This window comes from Corapipo altera, unplaced genomic scaffold, assembly GCF_003945725.1.
Source record: "Corapipo altera isolate COAL_440 unplaced genomic scaffold, ASM394572v1 110, whole genome shotgun sequence".
NCBI classification, from domain to species: domain Eukaryota; kingdom Metazoa; phylum Chordata; class Aves; order Passeriformes; family Pipridae; genus Corapipo; species Corapipo altera.
The window spans coordinates 992,009-1,012,261 of NW_020884960.1; the positions used below are offsets into that span (position 1 = coordinate 992,009).

General features: G+C 56.3%; 3 protein-coding genes across 3 annotated transcripts in view; all 3 read right to left on the minus strand.

The window, feature by feature from the left end:
- Nucleotides 1-320: 320 nt before the first annotated feature.
- On the minus strand, nucleotides 321-2,702 carry LOC113956931 (CMP-N-acetylneuraminate-beta-galactosamide-alpha-2,3-sialyltransferase 2-like). Its single transcript, XM_027663982.1, has 6 exons — nucleotides 2,353-2,702; nucleotides 1,866-2,056; nucleotides 1,413-1,592; nucleotides 959-1,004; nucleotides 717-836; nucleotides 321-598 (listed from the first exon to the last, which is right to left on the minus strand). The coding sequence occupies exons 1-6, from the start codon at nucleotides 2,605-2,607 to the stop codon at nucleotides 431-433; spliced, it is 960 nt and encodes a 319-aa protein (XP_027519783.1). The 5' UTR covers nucleotides 2,608-2,702; the 3' UTR covers nucleotides 321-430.
- Nucleotides 2,703-4,546: 1,844 nt separating this feature from the next.
- On the minus strand, nucleotides 4,547-16,191 carry LOC113956936 (arf-GAP with SH3 domain, ANK repeat and PH domain-containing protein 2-like). Its single transcript, XM_027664005.1, has 17 exons — nucleotides 16,101-16,191; nucleotides 15,824-15,924; nucleotides 14,415-14,484; nucleotides 13,900-13,987; nucleotides 13,378-13,426; nucleotides 12,853-13,016; nucleotides 12,489-12,622; nucleotides 11,760-11,851; nucleotides 11,343-11,520; nucleotides 10,389-10,474; nucleotides 9,932-10,047; nucleotides 8,166-8,233; nucleotides 7,612-7,719; nucleotides 7,282-7,483; nucleotides 6,736-6,875; nucleotides 5,969-6,091; nucleotides 4,547-5,739 (listed from the first exon to the last, which is right to left on the minus strand). The coding sequence occupies exons 1-17, from the start codon at nucleotides 16,125-16,127 to the stop codon at nucleotides 5,665-5,667; spliced, it is 1,821 nt and encodes a 606-aa protein (XP_027519806.1). The 5' UTR covers nucleotides 16,128-16,191; the 3' UTR covers nucleotides 4,547-5,664.
- Nucleotides 16,192-18,457: 2,266 nt separating this feature from the next.
- The window catches only part of LOC113956934 (fer-1-like protein 4), a 37,184-nt gene continuing 35,388 nt past the window's right edge, over nucleotides 18,458-20,253 (minus strand). Inside the window, exons 44-45 of the mRNA XM_027664000.1 lie at nucleotides 19,901-20,001; nucleotides 18,458-19,393 (exon numbers count right to left, since the gene is read on the minus strand). Coding sequence (XP_027519801.1) covers nucleotides 19,213-19,393; nucleotides 19,901-20,001 — 282 coding nt within the window. The 3' untranslated portion in view covers nucleotides 18,458-19,212. The remainder of the gene's footprint in view (nucleotides 19,394-19,900; nucleotides 20,002-20,253) is intronic.

A 20,253-nucleotide genomic window follows, 5' to 3' on the forward strand; every position in this document is an offset into this window, starting at 1 on the left:
AACTACAGACCTCCCCCAGAAGCCGTGTGTGGGTGGAAGTGTCAGCTCTGTCATGGGAACAGCCACGCTGGAGTGGCCACTGTCCCCCCCGGCACCCAGCGGCATCGCAGCCACCGGCACCAGCACAGCAGCTCCTGGGCTCCGTGCCCACCTCCAGCCCCACCAGCTCCCCTTCCTCCCTCCCAGCCAGCACGGGCAGAGCTGTGCCCACTCTGTGTCCAGCTAAACGCAACATCCCTGGTGCCACAGGAGAATGGCACCCACAGTGCCCAGCTGGTGGGACCAGCACAAGTAGCACCGAGACCCTGGGGATTGCAGGGTCTGTGAGCCCAGGTTGGGTGGAGTGGAGCAGCAAGTATTGGAGCTGCTGGCAATACAGGGGCTGCCTGTTCCTGTCCCAACAGCCTGGCTTCAGTTTCTTGGAAATGCCTCATTTGTAGAATAAAATCCTGCCTTCATCTGCCAGTCTCTCAATAATGCTGAATTCGACGTCGGCATCGTGGACCCTCGTCCTGCGAAAGGCTCCGGCCCCGTGGTTTTCCTCCCAGTAGTGGTGCCAGTTCCCTTCACTGTCTGCTCCGAAGCCAAACACGGAGACCTGTGCACAGGGCAGGAAGAGCCGTGGCTGTGTGGGCGCTGGGGCACCCCTGGAGCCCATGGACGGGCAGAGCAGGGGCAATGTGGGCACGGCCCCGGGGCCTACGGGCTGTGCTCACCTGCTGGCAGGTGTGCAGGGCAAAGAGCAGGGCTGTGAAGCCGGTGGAGGGGTAGCGCCCGTGATGCTGCGTCCACTTGTCATGGATGTACTTGAGGAATGCTGGGCTCAGGATCAGCACCTGAGTGGGGAGTGAAGGAGCCATCAGCTGCTCTCCTGCTGGAGTGGGACAGCCCAGCAGACCCAAGCAGAGCACCATCAGCTCTGCCCAGCAGAGCCCTGCCTGCCCCACGGAGCCCTTACCTTGTTTCTGTCAGCTTTGATGAACTGTCTGACTCTCACATACGTGCTGTAAAAGCAGAAGCCAGTGATGAGCGTGTGGCACTGCTACTGCTGGGGCTGCCCCTTTGTTCCCAGGGGTATCTGTGTCCACCAGCACCCAGCCCTGTGGCACCCCCAGCCCCTTCAGCTGACCCAGCAGCATTGCCGGGCCTGGCTCTAGGAAGGGACACATCAACCCTATGGCCCCCCAGTGGGGACAGCCCCCTCCCTCTTACAGGGACTGCAGGCTGTCTGAGCCCTGCAGGGACAGCTCAGTGTCCACTACCCCAAACTGCAGTGCAGAGGGATGCTAAGACATGCATCCAGCACGCTTTGTCCCACCAGGACTCCAGTGAGGCACCAGGGCCCCCAGATCACACTGTCCCATCCAGAGGGTCTCCAGCACAAGAGATGCCATCCCCCAAAGCTGACACACCGTGTGATCTCTCCGGTGGAGAAGGCACTGGTCACCCACTGCAGGTCCAGGGGCTTGAAGGGGACAAGGACGAGGTGTACGCCAGGCCCAAGGTTCACTGCACTCTCTGGGTACATGAAGTGATGGGTTGTTCTTGTGCCAACATCCAGCTCAAAGCCAGCAACCTTTGCTCTGTTCATCCTAAAGGACAGCAGGATGGTGTGTCCCAAAATGAAGGCGCATGCCGTGCTGGTCCCAGGTTCCTGGTCCCACCAGGCATGGACAGCAGGTCACCCTGGCCAGCAGCAGAGTGGGCGTGGGTGACACAGAACCAGTGTGTGGCCCAGAATAGAGGGCTCAAGGGAGCAGGTTGGCAGTCACCCCATCACAGGGTTTGTGTTTTCAACAGCATGGCTGGGGCATGCCAGGGTCCTGGGAAGACAGGGAGAGACCAAGTCTCTTCAGGTCACCCACCTCAGCACCCAGTCATGAGCATCAATTAGCAGCCCATGGCTGGACCCCTTCATCCGCCCCGAGTTCCCCACCACTGCACAAGTCCTGCAGCGAGGGGGGTCCAACACGTCACCCGTCGGGGCTCGGAGGACGCTGAAGAGCTGCCAAATTATGGCCTGGAGCTGGACACCATTCATGGGACCCTGCAGGGTCTAGGGGAACAAGCACAGTGACATGCAGCGTTAGCCCCCCACCAGTAACCCAGAGGGAGACAGAGCCCCTCTCCTCCTAGCAGAGCCCTGGGAAAGCACGGAAAAAACAGATGGGATACTAGGAAAAGGATACAGGACAGCACGGGGGACAGTGGGGGGTAAGGGGGAGGAAATGCTGAGCTGGGATCTCTGCACATGCTTCATCCCAATCACATCTGTTCTTGGTCCTGCCCCGCTGCAAAACACATTCAGGGAACCTGGGAAGAGCCACACACTCCTGCCCGCTGTCCACTCACCAGCCACCACTGAACCACGTCTGCAGAGAGCTCCTGGGCTGCCCCCGTCAGTAGGGGCCCTGCGGCCGCCTCGTAGCGCTCGTTGAACCACGCGGAGTTGTTGGCTCTGGCAGGGCAGGGGACTCCAGGGGTGTGCAGGAGGGAGGGGGCCCAAGGGACAGGGCCGAGGTCATCCATGAGGGCTCGGAAACATTGCCACAGGGCCAGCAGCAGACACAGGGCCAGCACCACCTTCGTGCGCCTCTGGTTCAGCATCCTGCGTGCCGCCTGCAGTGAGATGTCACAGAGACAGGCAGGGGCACCACAGGAGCCCTTCTCACCCACCCTCCCTGCCCAACCCTCCCGGGACACCCCTTGGCTGCTCACCCATCCTGGGGCACCTGAAATAACCTGGTTTTCGTTTCCTTTTCAAACTGTTCAAAGCCATTTTTGCTGTGCTCTGCTGCTGCCACTGCCACCAACCTAGGGCCGGTCAGGGCTGGCTGGCAGCATGTGCTGTATGAGGGGCTGCTCTCTGCCTGCAACATTTTTAAGGGTCTGCAAGCTGACCTGCGAACAAGCTCCAAAGCATCATCACCCTGGCCACAAGCCAAACCCCCCTTGCCGTCGGAGCGGTGCCCATTCCCCCCCACGTGTGTCGGGTGCCAGCAGTGGGGCCCATCCCCACCATACACCTCCCCACCAGAAGAGGAGCCCCAGGGTCTCTGCCCCAGCTGAGCACACACAGGCACAGTGCAGCTCCCACCCGAGCAGCCCTGGGGTGCTGCAGCTCAAAGGGCACTGAAGCATTGCCAGGAAGAACATTTCTGGTTTCTATCTAAAGCACTCATGTAAATGTAAAGGCAGAGGGAAAAGGGTTTTATTGTCCTCAGGGGGTTCATGAAGTGCTCAGTGACTTAGGGCTCTGCTCCTGTGGGCTGAGGCAAGAGTGAAGAGCAGAGCTGCATGCACAGGCTTCATCCCAGGGTGAGAACAGAATACAGCAGGTTTATGGAGGTGTCCCCTGTGTACTGGGAAAGTTGAAGGAAAGAAAACTCCTCCTGTCCTCACAGGAGCACTCTGTGCCTCCTCCAGTTGCCTGTGTGGGGCCATGTGTCAGCACTGGTTCCATTTCTCCACATGAACCATTTTGTGCAGCTCCTGCAGCATGGATGTCCCTGCTCACTGTGGTGCCCAAGCTGCTGCACTCAAATCTGACCCCAAGGACGTGCCCTAGACAGCAAAACTGCTGCCCTGGGAGATCCAGGCAACCAGCAGAGATGGAACAGAATGGGTGAAATTGCACCATCCCAGGTGGTTGCAGCAGGCTGTGCTCCCTTTGTCCTTCCCAAAAGACACTAAACTCTCACCTCATATTGAAAGGGAAAGCAGAAACAAGTCATCACCGGCACTCCGGAAACCCAGATGTGAGTTCTCTCAAGCAGGAAGCTGCTGTGAAATCCCGGCTGTTCTCCCCTCAGGCTCAGGGAAACTCCAACAGCCTGCACCCTTCCTGCTGGCAGTCACAGGCTCTTTTGCCCTCCTGCAAACAGCCACGAGCATTTGCCATAGTGGAGGCAAAGAGCATCCATCTGAGGTAATGGTCAGGCCAGGTGCCAGCAGTCCCTGGGCTGGTTCAGGCACTTGTGGAGCCTCAGAGATTTTCAAGCCACAGGTCCTGGAGGGGTGGGAGTGGGCAGGGGGCTCCAACAAGCCCAGAGCCAGGGGACCCAGCAGTCACCTGTGGCTGGGGCAGGCAGGGCTCTGGACAGGCAGAGTTGAGTGGCCTCATCTCCCCACCCATGCCCCTGTGCAGCCCCTGCTCCATGGATGGGACCCCTCCACCCGCACCCCCACCACCATGGCAGTTCAAATGACCCCACTGTCCCTGTGTCCAGAGGTCCCCTGGCCTTGGAGCTCCCCAGCCCAGAGACACTGGCCACGAGCCACCACACCTCAGCCATGTGGCCCCTGCACTGGGCTGCACTCAGTGCCCACGGACCTGTCTGTTCCCACTCAGCCCCAAGGAACACTGCCAGGAGCTCCACAGTCCCACAACAGGGAAAGAGCCTCTCCTGGTGTCATGACCTCTTGGTTCCCAGCCAGACCCCAGGGCCCCTCACCTCCTTGGGGGAAGCGCCGCTGAGCAGGTGATGCTTCCGGGCTCGGGGGCCTCTGCAGGGCTTGTTGCAAGAGCAACAACAGCCACGGGAAGAGGAAGTGTTGCACCATGACGTGGGGGAGAACAGCGAGTGGCACAGTGAGGTCAGGGCTGCTGTCCCTTCTCCAGCAGTACCTGCCACTGGCATCCTGGCACAGTCCCTCCACACAGCCCTGCACCGTGGCAGCTGCTGGTCCCGCTGGGGCTGGATGGCCTGGTCATGTGCCCAGGGCCAAATCAGGAAATTAATGATCAAAAAGTTCCTCTGAAGGTGGGAGAAGCTGCTTTGAGTGGAACTGCCCTCCTGCCCCTGTGTGTCCTGCTGGGATGGCTCACTGACACAAGCAACACGGAGTTCTCAACAGCCTCGTGCATCCAGCACTTCACCAGGTTTCTTTTGCTCACCTGGATGGGATTTTGGCTCAGAGAAGACAGAGAAGGACTGTGAAATGCACCTTGGCAACTAGAAAAACACAGCCAGTGGAAAAGCAGTGCCAGCTGAAGTGTGAGTAGTTTTATCCAAGGGGAGGTCAAACACTCTGCTTTGCAAGGTTTGGTGCCAAGACAAAGGATCTAGAAATTCAAACTAGAGCACCCCTGCAAAATACAAAAAGTCAGTATTTATTGGTGACAGGCTCAAAGGGCCTCTGCACCACTTCTGGGGAACCAGGCACTGAGCTGCCACAGAGCACATTTTCTGGATCACACACAGAATGAAACATGGGTGGGAGGAATTAGGGGCAGTACTGGCTCTGTGATGCTACCTTCACAGCACTTGTTTGCATTCCCAAGGTCCAGCCCACTGCAGCTCCCGAGCCCGGCAAGGCACAGCACTGCCCCCCACAGCCGTCACTTCCATCAGCACTGGCAGAGCAGGGAGCTCCAGGGAGCAGAGCAGGGAGACCACAGGACAGCAGCACGGACAGGGCAAGGCAGGGCCTAGGCATGGGGCAGCAGAGCACACCAGGGCCGTGGCTGAGGCAGGAGCACTGCTGTGGAGCCCATGGGCTGCTGTGTTCTCGCCCCTTGGCTGGCTGAGAGGTTCTCCAAGACAGCCCAGAGGAGGGGTGGGCTGGGGGACGAGTGCTGGGACAGCAGGAGTGCAGATGGTAGCTTGGAGAATTGCATTTTAAGCAGCTGATCAGATCTTCCTTCTTGAATTGAAGCAGCTCCTACTCGCTGAGCACGTGAACAAATGACACAGGGAAGGCACCTTTCCTCTGGGGCTGCCCTTCAATCCACCCTTTCTGTGGGGAGACAAGAAGGAAAAGGAGCAGTGAGCACAACACGGGGGCATTCAGGGGGATGAGGAACCGGACCCGTAACAGTTTCCTTTGATTACCAGGGAAAAGATGGAGAGAGAGGTGCAGAGCAGGAGATGACAATGTGTGCAACAGTCGTGGGACAGAGGTGGGAAATGTCTGGAGAGGGGATCATGTGCATCCAAGTGCCAGCTACATGCACAGGTTCACTCACCCACCAGTTGCTGTCCTCCTTTTCAGACACCACAATGACCTCTCCTGTGTGGAAAGTCAGCTCATCCTCCCTGTCAGCGTCGCAGTCGTAGAGAGCGCGAACCCTGCGGAGCAGCCGTCGGTTCTGCAGGGAGAGAACATCGTCAGACACAACTAAAATTGTGCCACTGTCCTGATCCTAAAGGCCCTGGCAAAGGTGTGAAGAGCAAGGATGAGAGACTGGGAGATTTCCTGTGCAGAGAGGAGTGGAGGGGTAGCAGATCATCTGCTGGGAGTTTGGGTGGGACAGGGGCTCCTTCAGCTGGAACATCCTTCCAGAGGCAGCTGCTCCTCTGCCCCAGGACTGTGGCATGTGCCCGTGCAGGGTATGGGGTCCCCATTCTCTCAGGGCAGGTCTGTGTGAGGAGTCAGCGGTGCTGACTTGTGTCATCACAACCCTAAGATCAAGCAACCCAAGCAAGGTGTCCCTAATGAAAGGGCTCTGCCTCTGCAGTATCATCAGGAAGAAAGGTGTCCCCTGCAGCCCAGAGGGGCAGGGCCAGTATGGACACTGCACTCTTTGTGTCTAAAACTGCACTCCCTGACCTGACAACCTGAAATCATGAACGGCAGGAGTAGTGTTCCCAGCACTTAGCAGGGAGATGTCAATGCCAGGGAATCACAGAAATGCTGGAAGGAGAAGTTGCTAGGGCCAGCAGCAGCTCAGGTCAAAACCAAAGGGGATAAATACTGGCAGACGTGGGAGCTGAGCTGCCCCTGGCCACCTACCAAACTGCTCCTCTGAGGAAGTGGGACATTCCACGCATGGCCAGAACATGGATCTGGCTCCTGGAAAGATCGGTGTGGGCCAGGCTCTTCTACTTTGCTGGAGCCAGACGTGCAGAGGGGGTCCATGGCTTTCAGGGCACCTAAAACACAACCAGGCTGGTTCATCTGCTCACACCTTTCATCACAGGCGGACAACAGCAACCACCACTGTCAGGCAACATGGTGCAACATGGTCCTCCACAATGGTACAGTGTGGGCAGCAAGTACCCTATCAGTCTGGGAGCTGGAAAGAGGAGGGACTGGGGACAGGGGAGGGACTGGGAACAGTTGTGCTGCTCTTCAAAGCAGGGATCAGTGCTAGGTCAGACCAGCCAGCCTTGGACACTGAGGAGTAGAGGCCCAAAGGGCAACGCATGGCACCAGGCAAGCCCTCCCACCCTGTTGGGGCCCAGCTCCCTCCCAGACCCCACTCTGCCAGCGGGGCCAGGCTGCAGCAGCAGCAGCTCACCCTGCCAGCCCCCACAGGACCCCACCACAGGCTCTCACCTGGCTGTGCCCGCTGGGGCGGGAGTGGAGGTGGATGGGAAGGGGCCGGTGGCACATCCACATGTAGGTGGTGGGCTGGCGAGGGGCAGGGGTCTGGCCACCCCCCCTGGGGCACTGCCTCAGCTGCCTCTGGCCGGGGGACAGCAGCAGCGGGGTGGTAGCAGCTCTGGGGATGGGCAGATCCCCTCTTCTCAGGACCCATCTGGGAAAGGGGGTTGCAGATTGGATGGAGGGTGTACGGGTGGGAGGTAGAGCAGCACCCACGTCAGTGCAGGCAGCAAGGCCGCAGCAGCACACACGGGCCCAGCCCAGCCCCCCTCAGCACCTCACCTTCTCATCCAGGTCTTCGTCACTCTCAAACATGTCGTCTTGTCCCAGCCACCACTCGTATTCCACATGGACGTGGGGGTTGAATTGATTGCTCTGGGCCTGCAGCAGCTGGGGCACAGAGGAGCTCCCTGAGGACCCACCAGACCTGTCCTACCCCACCAGCTCCACAGGCCCCATATCCGACCACCCATCCTGCAGGGCAACATCTGCAGCTGCAGGCAGTTCTCCCCAGCAGCAATGGGCCATTGCCAAGGTCTCCAAATGCACAAATCAGGATGTGGAAAAGCCAAGCCTACACCTGCTGAGGAGATGCACAGCCCCAGTACAGATCCAAGTCCCCCTGCATGATGCAACCCCCGCCTGGCCTGTCCTAAACTGCCCCGAGGCAGTAGGACCAGCACCTGCTCTCCCTCCTCTGCATCCCACACTGGCACTGGAGATGCTGAGGGGCACAGGGGGCCCTGTGGACAGGTCCACGTGGGTGTGGGACCCCCACTGCTCTCTGCTGCTGGAAGGTGTCCTGAAACAGGAGGGGTGGTGAGACAGTGCCTTACCAGCTTTTCACACAGGGAGTGTCTCATCCTCCTGGCAACATCCAGGGCCGTCTCTCCTGCTCTGTTAGCTGTGGGGGAAGCAGCACCTTGAGGCCTATGAGCCCATGCTGTTCTCAGTGAAATGAAGAGCCGTGCTGTGTTTGGGGCAACTGGCAAAATAAGCCTAGAAGAAGGGACAGCCTACACCCAGGAGCAGAACAGAGGCTCAGACCATTGAAGGACGGTAGGGGGAAGATGAAGAGCACAGGAGCTGAGACACACAAATAAGGAGAGAAAGGAGCAGGAGTAAATCAATGACTCGCAGAGATGAGACAGGACAGAGGGGACAGAGGGACAGAAGAGCCTCGTTGCCAGAGCCTCAAGGCTACAAAACCAGAGGAGGTTTGAGCAGACCTGGTGTGTGTTTCCTGATGCCTAATGGACACGCAGGTCCCTGTGCCTGCAAGAAGGGTGTGAGTGCAAGTGCCAACAAGCCACAACCATTTTACTTCAGTTTCGCTTTAAAATACAGCTCCTCCCACTGCTTGGAGGTCTGAGGGTGGCACCTGTGATGGTGTTGCTGTCATGTAAAACCCCTCCTTGCAGAGCAGCAGCATGAGACTGGCTGGGGTCACATGGGCTGGGAGGGTTCTGGGGAAGGGGGAAGGTGGGAGAAGGGAACAGCAGGAGGTCTGTACCCAAAGGGACTGCAGAGCATCCCCAGAGCAGTGCTGGGGCCTGCACTGTGGACTCAAGGTTCTTGAGGTGCCAGTGTTAGTCAGCAAAGGCAGGTCAGGCCCAACTGTGCCCAGCATGGCCAAGGCAGTGAGAAATTTGGCTGACAAATCCCTGTGCAGCTGGGGGACACACACCCAGCTCCTGCTGGTCTCTTTGTCCTCCAAGGGGCTGCTCCTGTGCTGCCTGGAATGGGGAATGGGATCATCACAGGATTGCCCCAATAGGCAAAGCTGAGTGCACCTGCCAGCTCAGCTGATACCTAGCAGTGGGAACACTTGTGCCTCCCATTTCACCCAGGATCCTAGTTTTTAAGCTCACTTCTGTGATGTGGAGATTTATGGGCAATATAAATGATTGGACCTGTGATCTGGGCACCAGAGCACCAGCACACACCATCTCAGAACCAGTGCTTTGGCAGTTGTCCTGCCTGTGCTCCAGCATTGAGGTGTTGGGTTTGGAAACGAGTTCAGTGCCTGTTTTGGCTTCTGCTGTGCATGTGCTGTGTGTGGCAGAGCAGCTCAGGCAGTGTTCACCCAGCTGGACTCTGCCAGCTTGGCGAGCCCACCCCAGTGCAGTCCCACCAGCAAGGGGGACAGTGGAGTGGGGCAGAGACACAAGCTCCCTGGGTCAGAAGTACCCCAGAGCAAACTGCTTACTCCCTGGGGAGCAGAGAAGAGCATCCCCTGCTCACAGCTGGAGAGCAAAGCCACTGCTTCTGTCCCAGGCTGTCGAGAGCAGGAGCCTGTGAGATGGGAACACCTCGCTCACAGGGAGCCACGTGCACCCCAAACCAGTTTGTGATGCTGCTGATCCTGGAGAGCCAGTCCAGAGCAGTGTCAGAGCAGGGCACCTTGCTGGACATGGGCAGAGCCTAGAGCTGATGCTGTCACCCTGCGGGCTGAGCTCCCCACCCATACTGCCATCAACCTCCCTCCCCGCAGCCACAGCCGAGAGTTCTGGCACTCTGACAGACCAAGAAGGTGTTTCCAGAGAAGAGCTGGGCAGACATTTCATATGTGCACAGGGCACAGGGTCCCACGGCCACTCACTGATGGTGATGTCGGCTCTGGCCCTCAGCAGCAGTGTGGCACACTGGGGTTTGTTGTGGGAGCAGCAGTAGTGCAGGGCCGTGTTCCCCTCCACCGTCTGCTGCACCAGGCTCCTGCTGCAGCACAGGGGGACAATGTCAGCATCTCTAAGAAGAGCCACCAGCCCCAGCCCCAGCAAACACTGCCTGGTGAGAGCACACATGTCCTGCTTCCCACCTCACCTGGAGAACAGGTGGTCACCACCATTGTCACACCTCAGCCCACGGGGGACAAGGGAACTCCTCTGATCTAGGGGTAGTTACCCCAAGCCCAACCTAAAACTTGTTTGCTGGCAGGTTTTCCCTGCTGATTTTTCTCTTCTTTTGGGAGTATTTTGGAGAAGATCATCAGTCTTGCACCTTTCATTAGGGGTCATTAAAGTCAGCCATGACGAGCTGACTGGGTGTGATGAACTTACCTGTTCTGGACAAGAAAATGAACAATATGCAAAGAGGTTTGATCAGACAAAAGCACTGCCAGGTGGAGAATTGTCTCCCCAGGTTCCTATGACCAAGAAGAATAGAGCAAGGATGAGACAGTGTGTGCCTGTAGTGCCACTGCAAGCAGGAGCCCTGTCCTTTGGGGATGTCCTGACACATTTAAAATCCGAGAGATGAGTAAGTTTAACTGTCTCTTCAGAGGCCACCAAGGCTGGTGAGAACCTAGTTTAAATGGTGAGCTTATGCCTTCATGAAGAAGAATCAATCATCCCCTTTTTGCATTTAGAAACCGTGGCAACCAAAGGTAACTTTTGGCCCCAGGCCACTAGCTGAACTCTGCCAAGCCCAGGATCTCAGCAGAGCCCTGGGGTGTGCAACAGCTGCTCCCTGCAGAACTGCTTCTCACTCACCAGTTTGTCCCAGCATATCCCAGTGCTTCTTGCTCACTGCAGCATTTTGCTCCTTTGCCTTGAGGACACTCACCAGCAGCATGCCTGCAGCTCCAGGGATTCCCTGAATTCCTAACAATACTCTCTTCTTCCACTTACAGCAATGACCCACACTGAGGTTTTGCAGGAAAAAATGCTGCCCTGATTTTTCAGCCTACAATAAGACTCGGATGTCCCAAGAAAATCCACTCAGAAGTTTACAGGTAAATCTCAGTTACAAATTGGCCTTGGAAAAGCCTTGGGCTTGTGGTTTTGACTCCTGTCCCCTCCACACACAGCATGAGGAGGGTTGTGGGGTCACAGCCAGAAACTCCTTCCTCTACTGTGACATTCCTCACCCTGCCTGAGTCTGCCTGTTGCTTCCAGCTCATACAAAGCACCATTTTCATCAGAAAACTCTGTTCTCTCTCAGGCACAGGGACCCTTGTGGACAGGGGAGAGCAAAGCTGTTTGCCATAGGGCCAGTGGGGTGCATGGCCATACCTGCAGAGGGGCCAGCACAGGCTCGCTCAAGTCCACGTTCTGTGCATATGCTTGGAGCAAAGAAAATATGTCCTTGTCCTTCACGGCTCCTGGGAGGGCAGAGTGCTGAACAGGAGGGCTCCTCTTGGCATATTTCTTCTTGACGTATTTGGAAATAATGAAATCCTTCCGAGAGGCCCTTGCAGAGACCAGCCAAATGAGAGTTAGGGACTGCAGAGCAACCCAGCGAGCATGTCAGGCCCCCCTCCCTCCTCTCTGTCCGCCCCAGCCACCTGGGGCTGCTCCTGAAGAGAAGTGACAGTCTTGGGAGGAGGCTGAGCAGTGCCATGGTCCTGGTCACTGCAGGGAGCACACTGAAATGTGTGTTCAGTGGTATCTAACCTCCCACAGAAAAACAGCTCTTGCAGAGCGACTCACATGTCACTGTGAACAGTGGGCTTCAAGGAAAGGTTGTGGAGATTTGCTTCCATAACATTGTTGAAGCCAGAGTTGCCGATATTCCTCGCCAGCTGCAAAACAGCCAAGGAAGAGGTGACATGCGACGCACAACAGCCATGGAGAGGAAGCTCCAGGTTGAGATCCTGGCCAGGTATCAAGGGGATGCCAAGGGGTACTAGGATGGGTGTGTCCAATGGCTGGAGGCTCTGCTCTGCCTCCTGCTGCTGAGAACTCCCAACTCCAGCAGCACAACCAACCCCAGAGTCGACCCCTGGGCTCAGAGCTGGGCAAGCAACTACCCCTGCAAAAAGCCCCTTCTCCTGCCCTGCTCCCCAGCAGCAGCTCCCAGCACAGCCTGACCAAACCCATGAGCACTGAGAGCATTGTAGCCCTAAAGCAGCCCCATGCAAGGTCTCCAAGCCCCTGTCTGCCCCATGCTCTGCCCTACCCCAGTTCCAGCTTGGTCCTGCCCCACAGCTCCCCTGCACTGGGGGACACAGATGAGCAGAGGGGATGGGTGACTCAACAACAGCAAAATGACCCTCCTCTCCTCCTTGAAGATGACAATCCCTGACACAATAACCACTAAACCCTGGGAATTACAGGTTGGTATGGGTCAGTTTAACAGGTAAAAATTAACTTAGTTTTAAAGAGGCCCCAGCAGAAGCAAGAGAGGCTTGAGGACAGAGCACTCTGGCAGCATCCTACCAGCAATTCAGGGGTTGCCAGCTTGTCCAGAGACAGCGACTGGATGTGGGAGGAGTGCACACCCATCTCCCTGTGAATCCCAGAGCACCCACTGCAGATCAGGATGCCCAAGTTAATGGAGAGCCAAGAGGGATCTGCAGGGACAAGACCACGGGGCTTGTGTGCATCTCTTGCCTCTCCTCCCTGCTGGCCCACCATCACCCCATGGCACAGCTCCCCAGCAGGACAGAGGGGAGAAGGAAGACCCCAGATGCCTGCAGGTCTTCAGGAGCTGGATGCCACTGGGGGAGGGCAGAGCAGTGCCTGTCCAGGGGGAGGGAGCACGGGGCCAGGGGGAGCCTCAGGACCATGGGCTGGCTGTCACCTGGGGCAGAGCAGTCGCAGCACTCCCTGTTCCCAGGCATGGCTCTGAGCTCCTCGAGGATGGCCCGGGTCAGCTCGTCCCGGCTGCTCTCCCCTCCACCCTGGGCCTTGCTGAAGGCCACGTTCAGTGCCCCCTCCTTGCTGTTGCTGAGGACGGACACCCAGCTGCAAGGGCAGGGAGCAGATTAGGAACAGGGTCCCATGGGCCCTGCTCATGGCAGGGCAAGAAGGGCAGCAGGGCTTGTCCCACTGTCACAGGGGAGATCCCAGTCTGCCCCAGTCTACCCCAGTCTGCGCAGCAGCCACTACACACAAAGGTCCTGCCCAGGACTCCACCCGCAAACTGGTTGCCAGGAGCATCCCCCCAGCTCTGTGTCCTCTCTGTGACCGGCAGTTCCCCCAGAGAGACTGGGCATAGTCAGGATGCAAAGGGCATCGGCCAAGGGGTTCCCCATGCTGCTCAGTTAGCCAACAGCCCAGCTTGTCATCGGAGCCAGGGCAGTGTTTTTGGCACTGCAGTACTCACATGACACAGTCCTGCTCGTCCTCGGCCCGGAAGCGGAACGTGCGATTGTCTGAAACACACAGAGCCTCCCCTGACACCCTGCTGGTCCACCCTGCCTGCAGAGCCTTCAGGGCAAGGCACAGCACCCCTGAGCTGGGCTCAGCAGACCTGGGAGCAACCTCCAGCCCAGGCAGCTGGGCTGACAGCCCCTGCCCAGTGCACCCCAAGGAAAGGGACCTGCTCCTGTACCAGGAAGGAGGGATACTGGAGTTAGTTTAACTGCAGCCCAGGAAATACACTTGTGTTGTCTCCAGGCACCCTGCACTGCACCACAGTAGTGTTTTCTACCTCACCCCCCATGTGTGCATCACTGCTCCTGAGCAGAGCTGCCTCCTGGCACAATTTCCCCAGGGTAATCCCCCAAGCTGGCCCAGAGCTGCAGAGCTTCCCCTCATCCCTAACACACCAGCTGTCTTAGTCCCAAGCACTGCCCCAGCTTCAGGCCCTTCCCAAAGGATCCATAGGGCAGGTGCCAGCACTCACGGGAAACCACATCAAAGCATTTCTTGTCACCCATGTTTGGCTTCACTTGGCAGGTCAGTAAATTCAGCCTGGCTGGGGGGCGGTTGAGCTGCAAGCAGAATGAGGAAACACTTCAGTGCTGTGGGGACAAGCTCCACCTGGCTCTGGAGACAAACACATACCCAGCACTTTGTCTTGGGCTCAGCTCTCAGGAGCAATGCAAGAAATAGTGACACAGACCGTTTCTTTCCCAACAGCCACCCCATGCTTGAAGCCAGGTCCTCGAGCTCATCCCCTCCATGCACGAAGGCACACAAGGACCTCCTGTGTTTGTCTAACACTCTGTGGGTTGCAGGGACTTCAGTCTCAAGAGAAAGGCTCCCATGCCAGGGCAGTCCAGCAGGGTAAGTAGCAGGCACGAGGGCCCTGACGAGCCCCAGGAAGCCACTGCAGTGCCCAGCAGCAACAGGCTCTGCAGACCCTGAGGGGCAGGCAGCAGCTCCCAGTAGGAGCAGAGTGGAAGAAGCAGTTCCTACCATGCTGTGAGAGATGGTCAGGTAGCCATTGCTGATGGTGCATTTCCTCTTCTGCCAGAGTTTTCTCAACCTGGAAGTGAGTGGAGGGTGAACTGAAGGACAGGCATGTGGAGGAGCAGCCGTGCAATGCAGTGCAGCACTGGCACAGGCAAGAGCCATGCAAGGCCCAGCACAAGCCCACAGCTCTCAGCAGACACAGCTGAGCTTCCACAAACTGGGTCTATTGCTCTCAGTCTGCTCTGAGCTGAGCAGGACCTGTCCTGTGGCACAAGGCAGGTTTGTACAGACGGGCAGCTCCCCACACTGCTGGGGTGGTGATACAGGAGCAGAGCAGCAGTCGGGGCAGCAGGACCTGCTAGCAGAGCAAACATCCAAGCCATTCAGCTCCAAACTGACCACAGACTGCTTTCCTGTGCCTGCCACTGTCACACAGGGGAGAGGTGGGAGAGATACATCCACAGGGTGAGGAGATACTTCAGCCTGTGGTGAAGGAGACTCCTGAGTTCATTATTTTCTGTACAGTTTCACGTTTTTCTAGGGTACTTCATAGTCCTTTCCAGGTATGCAAGTCTCTCAGCATAAGACCCCTGTGATTCCCAGCAAGCATTCTGGTGGGAGATGATCCTCTTTTCAAAGACAGTGGAGTGCTTTCCAGGCCCTCAGGGTGCAGCTCCTGGAAGAGTGCCTGCTGGCTCTCTGCCCTCTGGCCCACAATGCCCTCTCCAACACCCACGCTGTGTCTAAGTCACCCCACATTTCTGCTCCTTCCCCTAATTCTCACCGTCAGGGATCTGAGCCCAGCACTGAACTGTGAGGGCAGAGGGGTCTGAAAGGCAAAGGTCAGGGCTGGGGAGGATGGGAAGGGACAAGAGAGCATAAAACATCACCAGGGTTGGATATAAATCCCCATGGCACCCCTGAGCATCTCCCAGCAGGAAGGGTAGAGGGGTCAGGTCTCCTCATGCTGGAGCAGAGGCAATGGAGGAGGTTCTGGAAAGCAAAGAGTGCCTGGGAGAGGGGGAGAGACACTGACCCTTCCTGCCTCCATCAGCACAAGACCTCGGGGTGTTGGATGAAGGCAGAGAGATCCCTGTTGGAGGGAAAGCCAGCTGGTTCTGGCTCCTCACAGTGTGTGCAGGGGTCCTCACCCCCAGCACTTGCAGGGTTTGAGAGGACATTGCTCAGCTTCAGGGGAGAGGAATGTCCTCAGAGCTAAAAGATGGACACAGGCTGCTTGGAGCTTTGTGTTGAAAGCTGTTGGAGGCTGGGACAGTGTCAAACACACCTTCATGAGTGCTTGTCCTGTTCCTCTGCCTTGTGGCCAGGGAAAGGAGGCTGATTTCAGTGGCCCTAATCTGGCCCCAAGTCACCAAAGTACAATTGAAAGGGTAATGTTGATCCCAACTTACCCATCACTTTTCTTGAGGAGGGTCCCTGACCTCTCTGTGCCATACTGCTTGGTCCCTTGTAGCTGGCACATGTTGCGTCCTGCCTGCCTTTTCCCAGGGTCCTGGCAGAAGGAGAGAAATAGCAGCAAACAAAACCACTGCCAACCAAGAGTGTGGCCTCACAGGACTGCCAGGGACCCTGTGCTCCCCCAGAGCTCACCAGAAACCCCACAGCTTTTGGTATCAGCAGGCAGACATTACATAAGCAGCTGCTGTGCCATGAAGGATCAGACCTTACCTCCTTCTGCTCCAGCTGTGATGCCATTTCCAGCTGATGCCAAAGGGAGCAGAGCTGCTGCTTCGCCTGATCTTTGTCTGAGAGGCACTGGAGCACAGTGAGCCTCTCACATGGTAGCAGGAGGCTCCTGACTCAGCTGCCCCAACTCCTCCTCCCGGGTGCAGCAGAGGTGCCCCCACTCTACTCTCTGCCCTCACTGACCCCTCACTCTGTGGGACTCACTGAGCCCCATTCCTGCCGTGGGAGGTTCTGCTCTCCCCTGCAGTGCCCTGGTATGTGGTATGTGAGGAGGGAGGCAGGCATGTCCCAGCACCAGCACTCCAGCAACGAGACCACAGGAGAGCAGTCTGCATTTTCCTGTGAAAACAGCTGTTTGCAGTATAAAAGCAACCAAGAGCCTGAAGGTCACGCTGTAGCAGCTGTTAGATATTTTTTTTTTTCCTCTTGGTAGCATCAGGAATTTAAAAAATGAAAAGGTCTTCAAGTTATCAAAAGCTGATAGACCTTGGCACTGGAATGTGCCCCTGAAGCAGAGCCTGGGGGGTTGTCTGCATGATGGATCTGTAAGATGCTGCTTGCTGTGCTCAGTTACCTTGTTCTGGGGTGGTGCCTCCCCTCTTTTTGTTATTTACATAATGACTTTTAATATGAATCGTTACAAATTACAGAACAAGCAGGGTAACACACCTAGAGCAGACTGATTCAAACAGAGCAACAGATGCCCAGAGGAGACCTGCAGTACAGGACCAGGAGACACGAGTACAAGTGACGGTGATGCAGTATCTGGGTGATACTCTGCAAGTCTGGAGTGTGGAGGAAGATGAACAAGACCAAACAAACTGGAACAGAGATCTAGAAATGCTGGGAAAACAACATAAACCCTCCGCTGTACTTGAAGGACGTCCTAGCCCCTGGGACATGAGTGCTCAGACTGTCTCTGAAAGCCTTGCCACTTGGAAGAACATCCTCCCGTCTCCAGGCCACGTCTGACTGACAGAATGCAAAGTCAAATGCTAAAGGTCACAAGGCTTACAGGACCTGCCCCTGAGGAAACACATTAAGAGCTTCAGTTGGCAGCAGCTGGCATGGAAAGCCAAGAGCATAGATGAAAATCTGGACATCTGCAGAGCAGCTGGAGGTTTGGCAGAGGAATAGGCTTGTGCCTCCTTGGTACACTTCTTTACACTTGTTCCTTCTACTCTGTGTCCTGGGGAATGGCCCTATACTTTTCCCACTCCCAGTGATGGCTGCCTTTTTTCCCCTCCGTGGACCACTGTGCATCAGGAATTAATGATTAATAGCTGTGAAGAGCTCCTCCCCCACCCTCCCACTCAGTGTGCACACACAGACACACATCTGCACACCCCAGGGACAACTATAAACTGAAATATTTGGAGGAAGCCTGAGGCAGACACAATTTTAAGTCACAGGGAGCCCCAGCCTGGTGGTGTGGTGGGAAATGTGTCTGACCGTGGCTGAAGGAGCCAAGGGGCTGTTTTGGGGGTGTGCACTGGGCGTGCTGGGGCACACTGAGTTTGTTTGCATGGACCAGTCACTGCTGGAGTGCACCAGGTGTGCTGGGGGGGACAGGGCACTGGTGGGGGGAAAGAGGACTGTTTGTGAAGGCAGAAAAACTGGGGGTGACGCAGCACTGTCACACCCCAGGGCTTTGCTCTAGCCCCAAGCAGGTGCATGGCTGAGCCCTTTGCAGCCTATCTCACCCCCACTTCGCAGCCCAAGGGTCCCCTGGGGGAGAGAGAGCTCCCTGTTTGCCATTCTGGGGACCCCATCTGTGGCTGCTCTGGCCTCCCCCGGGGGAGCACCATGTCTGCACCACACTCATTCCTGGCTTCATGTCCAGCCAGAGTCCTCACCACCTTCATACCTACCTGCCTGCCTCTGCCCAGACAGTTTCCTCCCCAGAACCTACTCCATTCCTGCCCCATTCAAAAGGCAATCAGGCAGGTGCCTTTGCTATAAAACCCCACTGTCAGTTAATTTCTTTGGAAATGCAGCTGTCCCACTGGGCATCATCTCCTGCACCAGGACGAGACCTCTCAGAAGGAATCTATCTTGTCAAAATTCTGGGTGAAACACCTCCACTTGAAATCAGATCACATCAGGGCTTGTCTGTACAGATGACAGGAGCCCCGGGGCACCAGAGACCACGCTGAGAACAAGTCTCATTTAATTTACATCAGCCCAGCACCAGAGTCAGATTGGAGCTCGTGACCCCCCACTGTCCCAGTGCCATCCTTGTTGCTGTGCAACCCAGGAGGGAGGTGAAGGGGCACTGAGGACTGCAGGCAGCACCTTGTCCCCCAGCTCCAGAGAGCAGCTACAAAACACAAACAGCATCAGAGAGAGCAGCCAAGGACCTTTTATTCCTGAGGAAATGAAGACCCAAAATGAAGTTGAAGCAAGCCTGACTCCAACACAGCACACGCAGAAAAAGCTGTTAAGCAGTTTGTAAGGAGTTACAACCAGAAAGACCATATCCTAGAGAGTGTTACCACACCCAGAGCTAACTCCAACACCAAGTTCCTGTGCTCTTGGCACAGCAGGAAGCTTGTGGCGACCTTGTCTCTGTCATCCTTCTCCCTGCAGAGCTCCATTCAAAGGTCTTTCAGGTCCTACCTCCACCAGGACCCCACACCAGACCCACTCTCCCCCTGCACACTGTGTTTTGAACTCTTCAGGCAGAGGTCTGGTAAATGCCAAGTATTGTCAAGCCAGGGCATGGATGGCTTTGCATGGCCCCATCTCTGCCAGAATCACCCTCAATGGCCAGAGCTGGTTTCAGCTGCTATGTCTGTGCCCAGCAGATTCCCTTTTCCCATCCTCCCACTCCAATCCCACAATGAATAATTTTTTTCCCCTCGAAGTTGTAACTGTCTTTCAAGGAGTTTGCCTAATATAGCAGGTTGGTCACTTGGTTCCTTTGCATCTCATGGCTATGCAGCATGAAATGTGACTCCCAAAGGCTGCTTCTGCAGGTCTCTCACCCTGAAGGTTGCCTCTGAACCGGCAGGGTTTTATTAAACTTTCTGGTCCAATCTCAATTCCTGCCACAATCACCCTTGTCTTTGAGTAGTCCTGTGCTGGAGAGCATTTATCCATTGATGATCTTCTCGCTGATGTATCCAGGCATGGTGTAGATCAAAAGAACCAGGAAGATGGTCAGAACAGTGACAATGAACAGCACAATTATATATTTCTTGTACCGTTTCCAGATAAAAAACACAAAGGTCTTCATGGGATTCACAAACCAGTTGAAAGATGTCTTTGGCCGGCTAGAACAGGAAGGGAAGAACAGATAAGCACAAGCTCAATCCACAGAGCAGCACACTGGCCCCTCTTCTTTGGTGTCCTGCTACTCTCATGACCAGCTCTTCCTGCTGCTTCCAGGCAGGATCCCCTCGGGGGCTGCAGTGCCTGTGGAAATGCTGGGGGCAGCAGGATGGATTCCTCAGAACAGCCCTGCAGAGCTGTCCTGCACCAACAGGGCCAAGGGGTCCCTTCACACAGACAGAGCTGCCCATTGCACAAGCAATTTTATGGCACAGCTGCCTTGAGTATTGTCCCAAGATCAGCCCTGGGCCAGATGCTGCAGAAACAAGCCATGTGGACCCACTTGAGCCCTGGGAAGCCCTGGTAGTCCCAGTCCTGCAGACCCCACTGCCCAGGGCCCCAGGGATTGCTCTCAGCTTCCTGAGCAGATGCTCCCAGTCTCCTTGCAAACAGCTGCTGAGAACACAGCACTGTCCATCCGTGCTAAAGGTGATAACACAGATACTCACTTGGGCTTTTCCAGGGGTTCAGGCTCTTTCCGGCCCAAACCAACAGGACTTTTTTCAGCCTCCTCCACAGTCAGCAGCTGGAACTCTGCTTCCACCTTACCCTGGAGGGGGAACATGTTTGAGCCACAGCTGCCTATGTTGCTTCACAGCCCATCCTGCTGACCATACAGCCTGCCACAACTGGGTATTTTTTTCCCATTTCCACTTACAGATGCTCTAAGCTTTTTTCTTCATTAGCTACAGTCTCTTACTTCACAGTCAGTGGAAACTGTGGCCTGGTCAGACACTAACTGTTTTGCACCCAAGGAACTGTACTGTAATGAACTCTCCAGCTACCTGGATCTGTCTGCAAC

What these genes read in the sequence shown, in the direction of transcription:
- LOC113956931 (XM_027663982.1), bottom strand. Translation starts at nt 2,607, where the DNA reads ATGCTGAACCAGAGGCGCACGAAGGTGGTGCTGGCCCTGTGTCTGCTG. An exon ending in ACGTGGTTCAGTGGTGGCTG is followed by an intron (nt 2,057 to 2,352) that starts GTGAGTGGACAG and finishes TTGTTCCCCTAG; the next exon opens with ACCCTGCAGGGTCCCATGAA. An exon ending in GCTCATGACTGGGTGCTGAG is followed by an intron (nt 1,593 to 1,865) that starts GTGGGTGACCTG and finishes GCTGTCCTTTAG; the next exon opens with GATGAACAGAGCAAAGGTTG.
- LOC113956936 (XM_027664005.1), bottom strand. Translation starts at nt 16,127, where the DNA reads ATGGCATCACAGCTGGAGCAGAAGGAG. An exon ending in ATGCTTTGATGTGGTTTCCC is followed by an intron (nt 13,427 to 13,899) that starts GTGAGTGCTGGC and finishes TGTGTGTTTCAG; the next exon opens with ACAATCGCACGTTCCGCTTC. An exon ending in CCCACTGTTCACAGTGACAT is followed by an intron (nt 11,521 to 11,759) that starts GTGAGTCGCTCT and finishes GGTCTCTGCAAG; the next exon opens with GGCCTCTCGGAAGGATTTCA.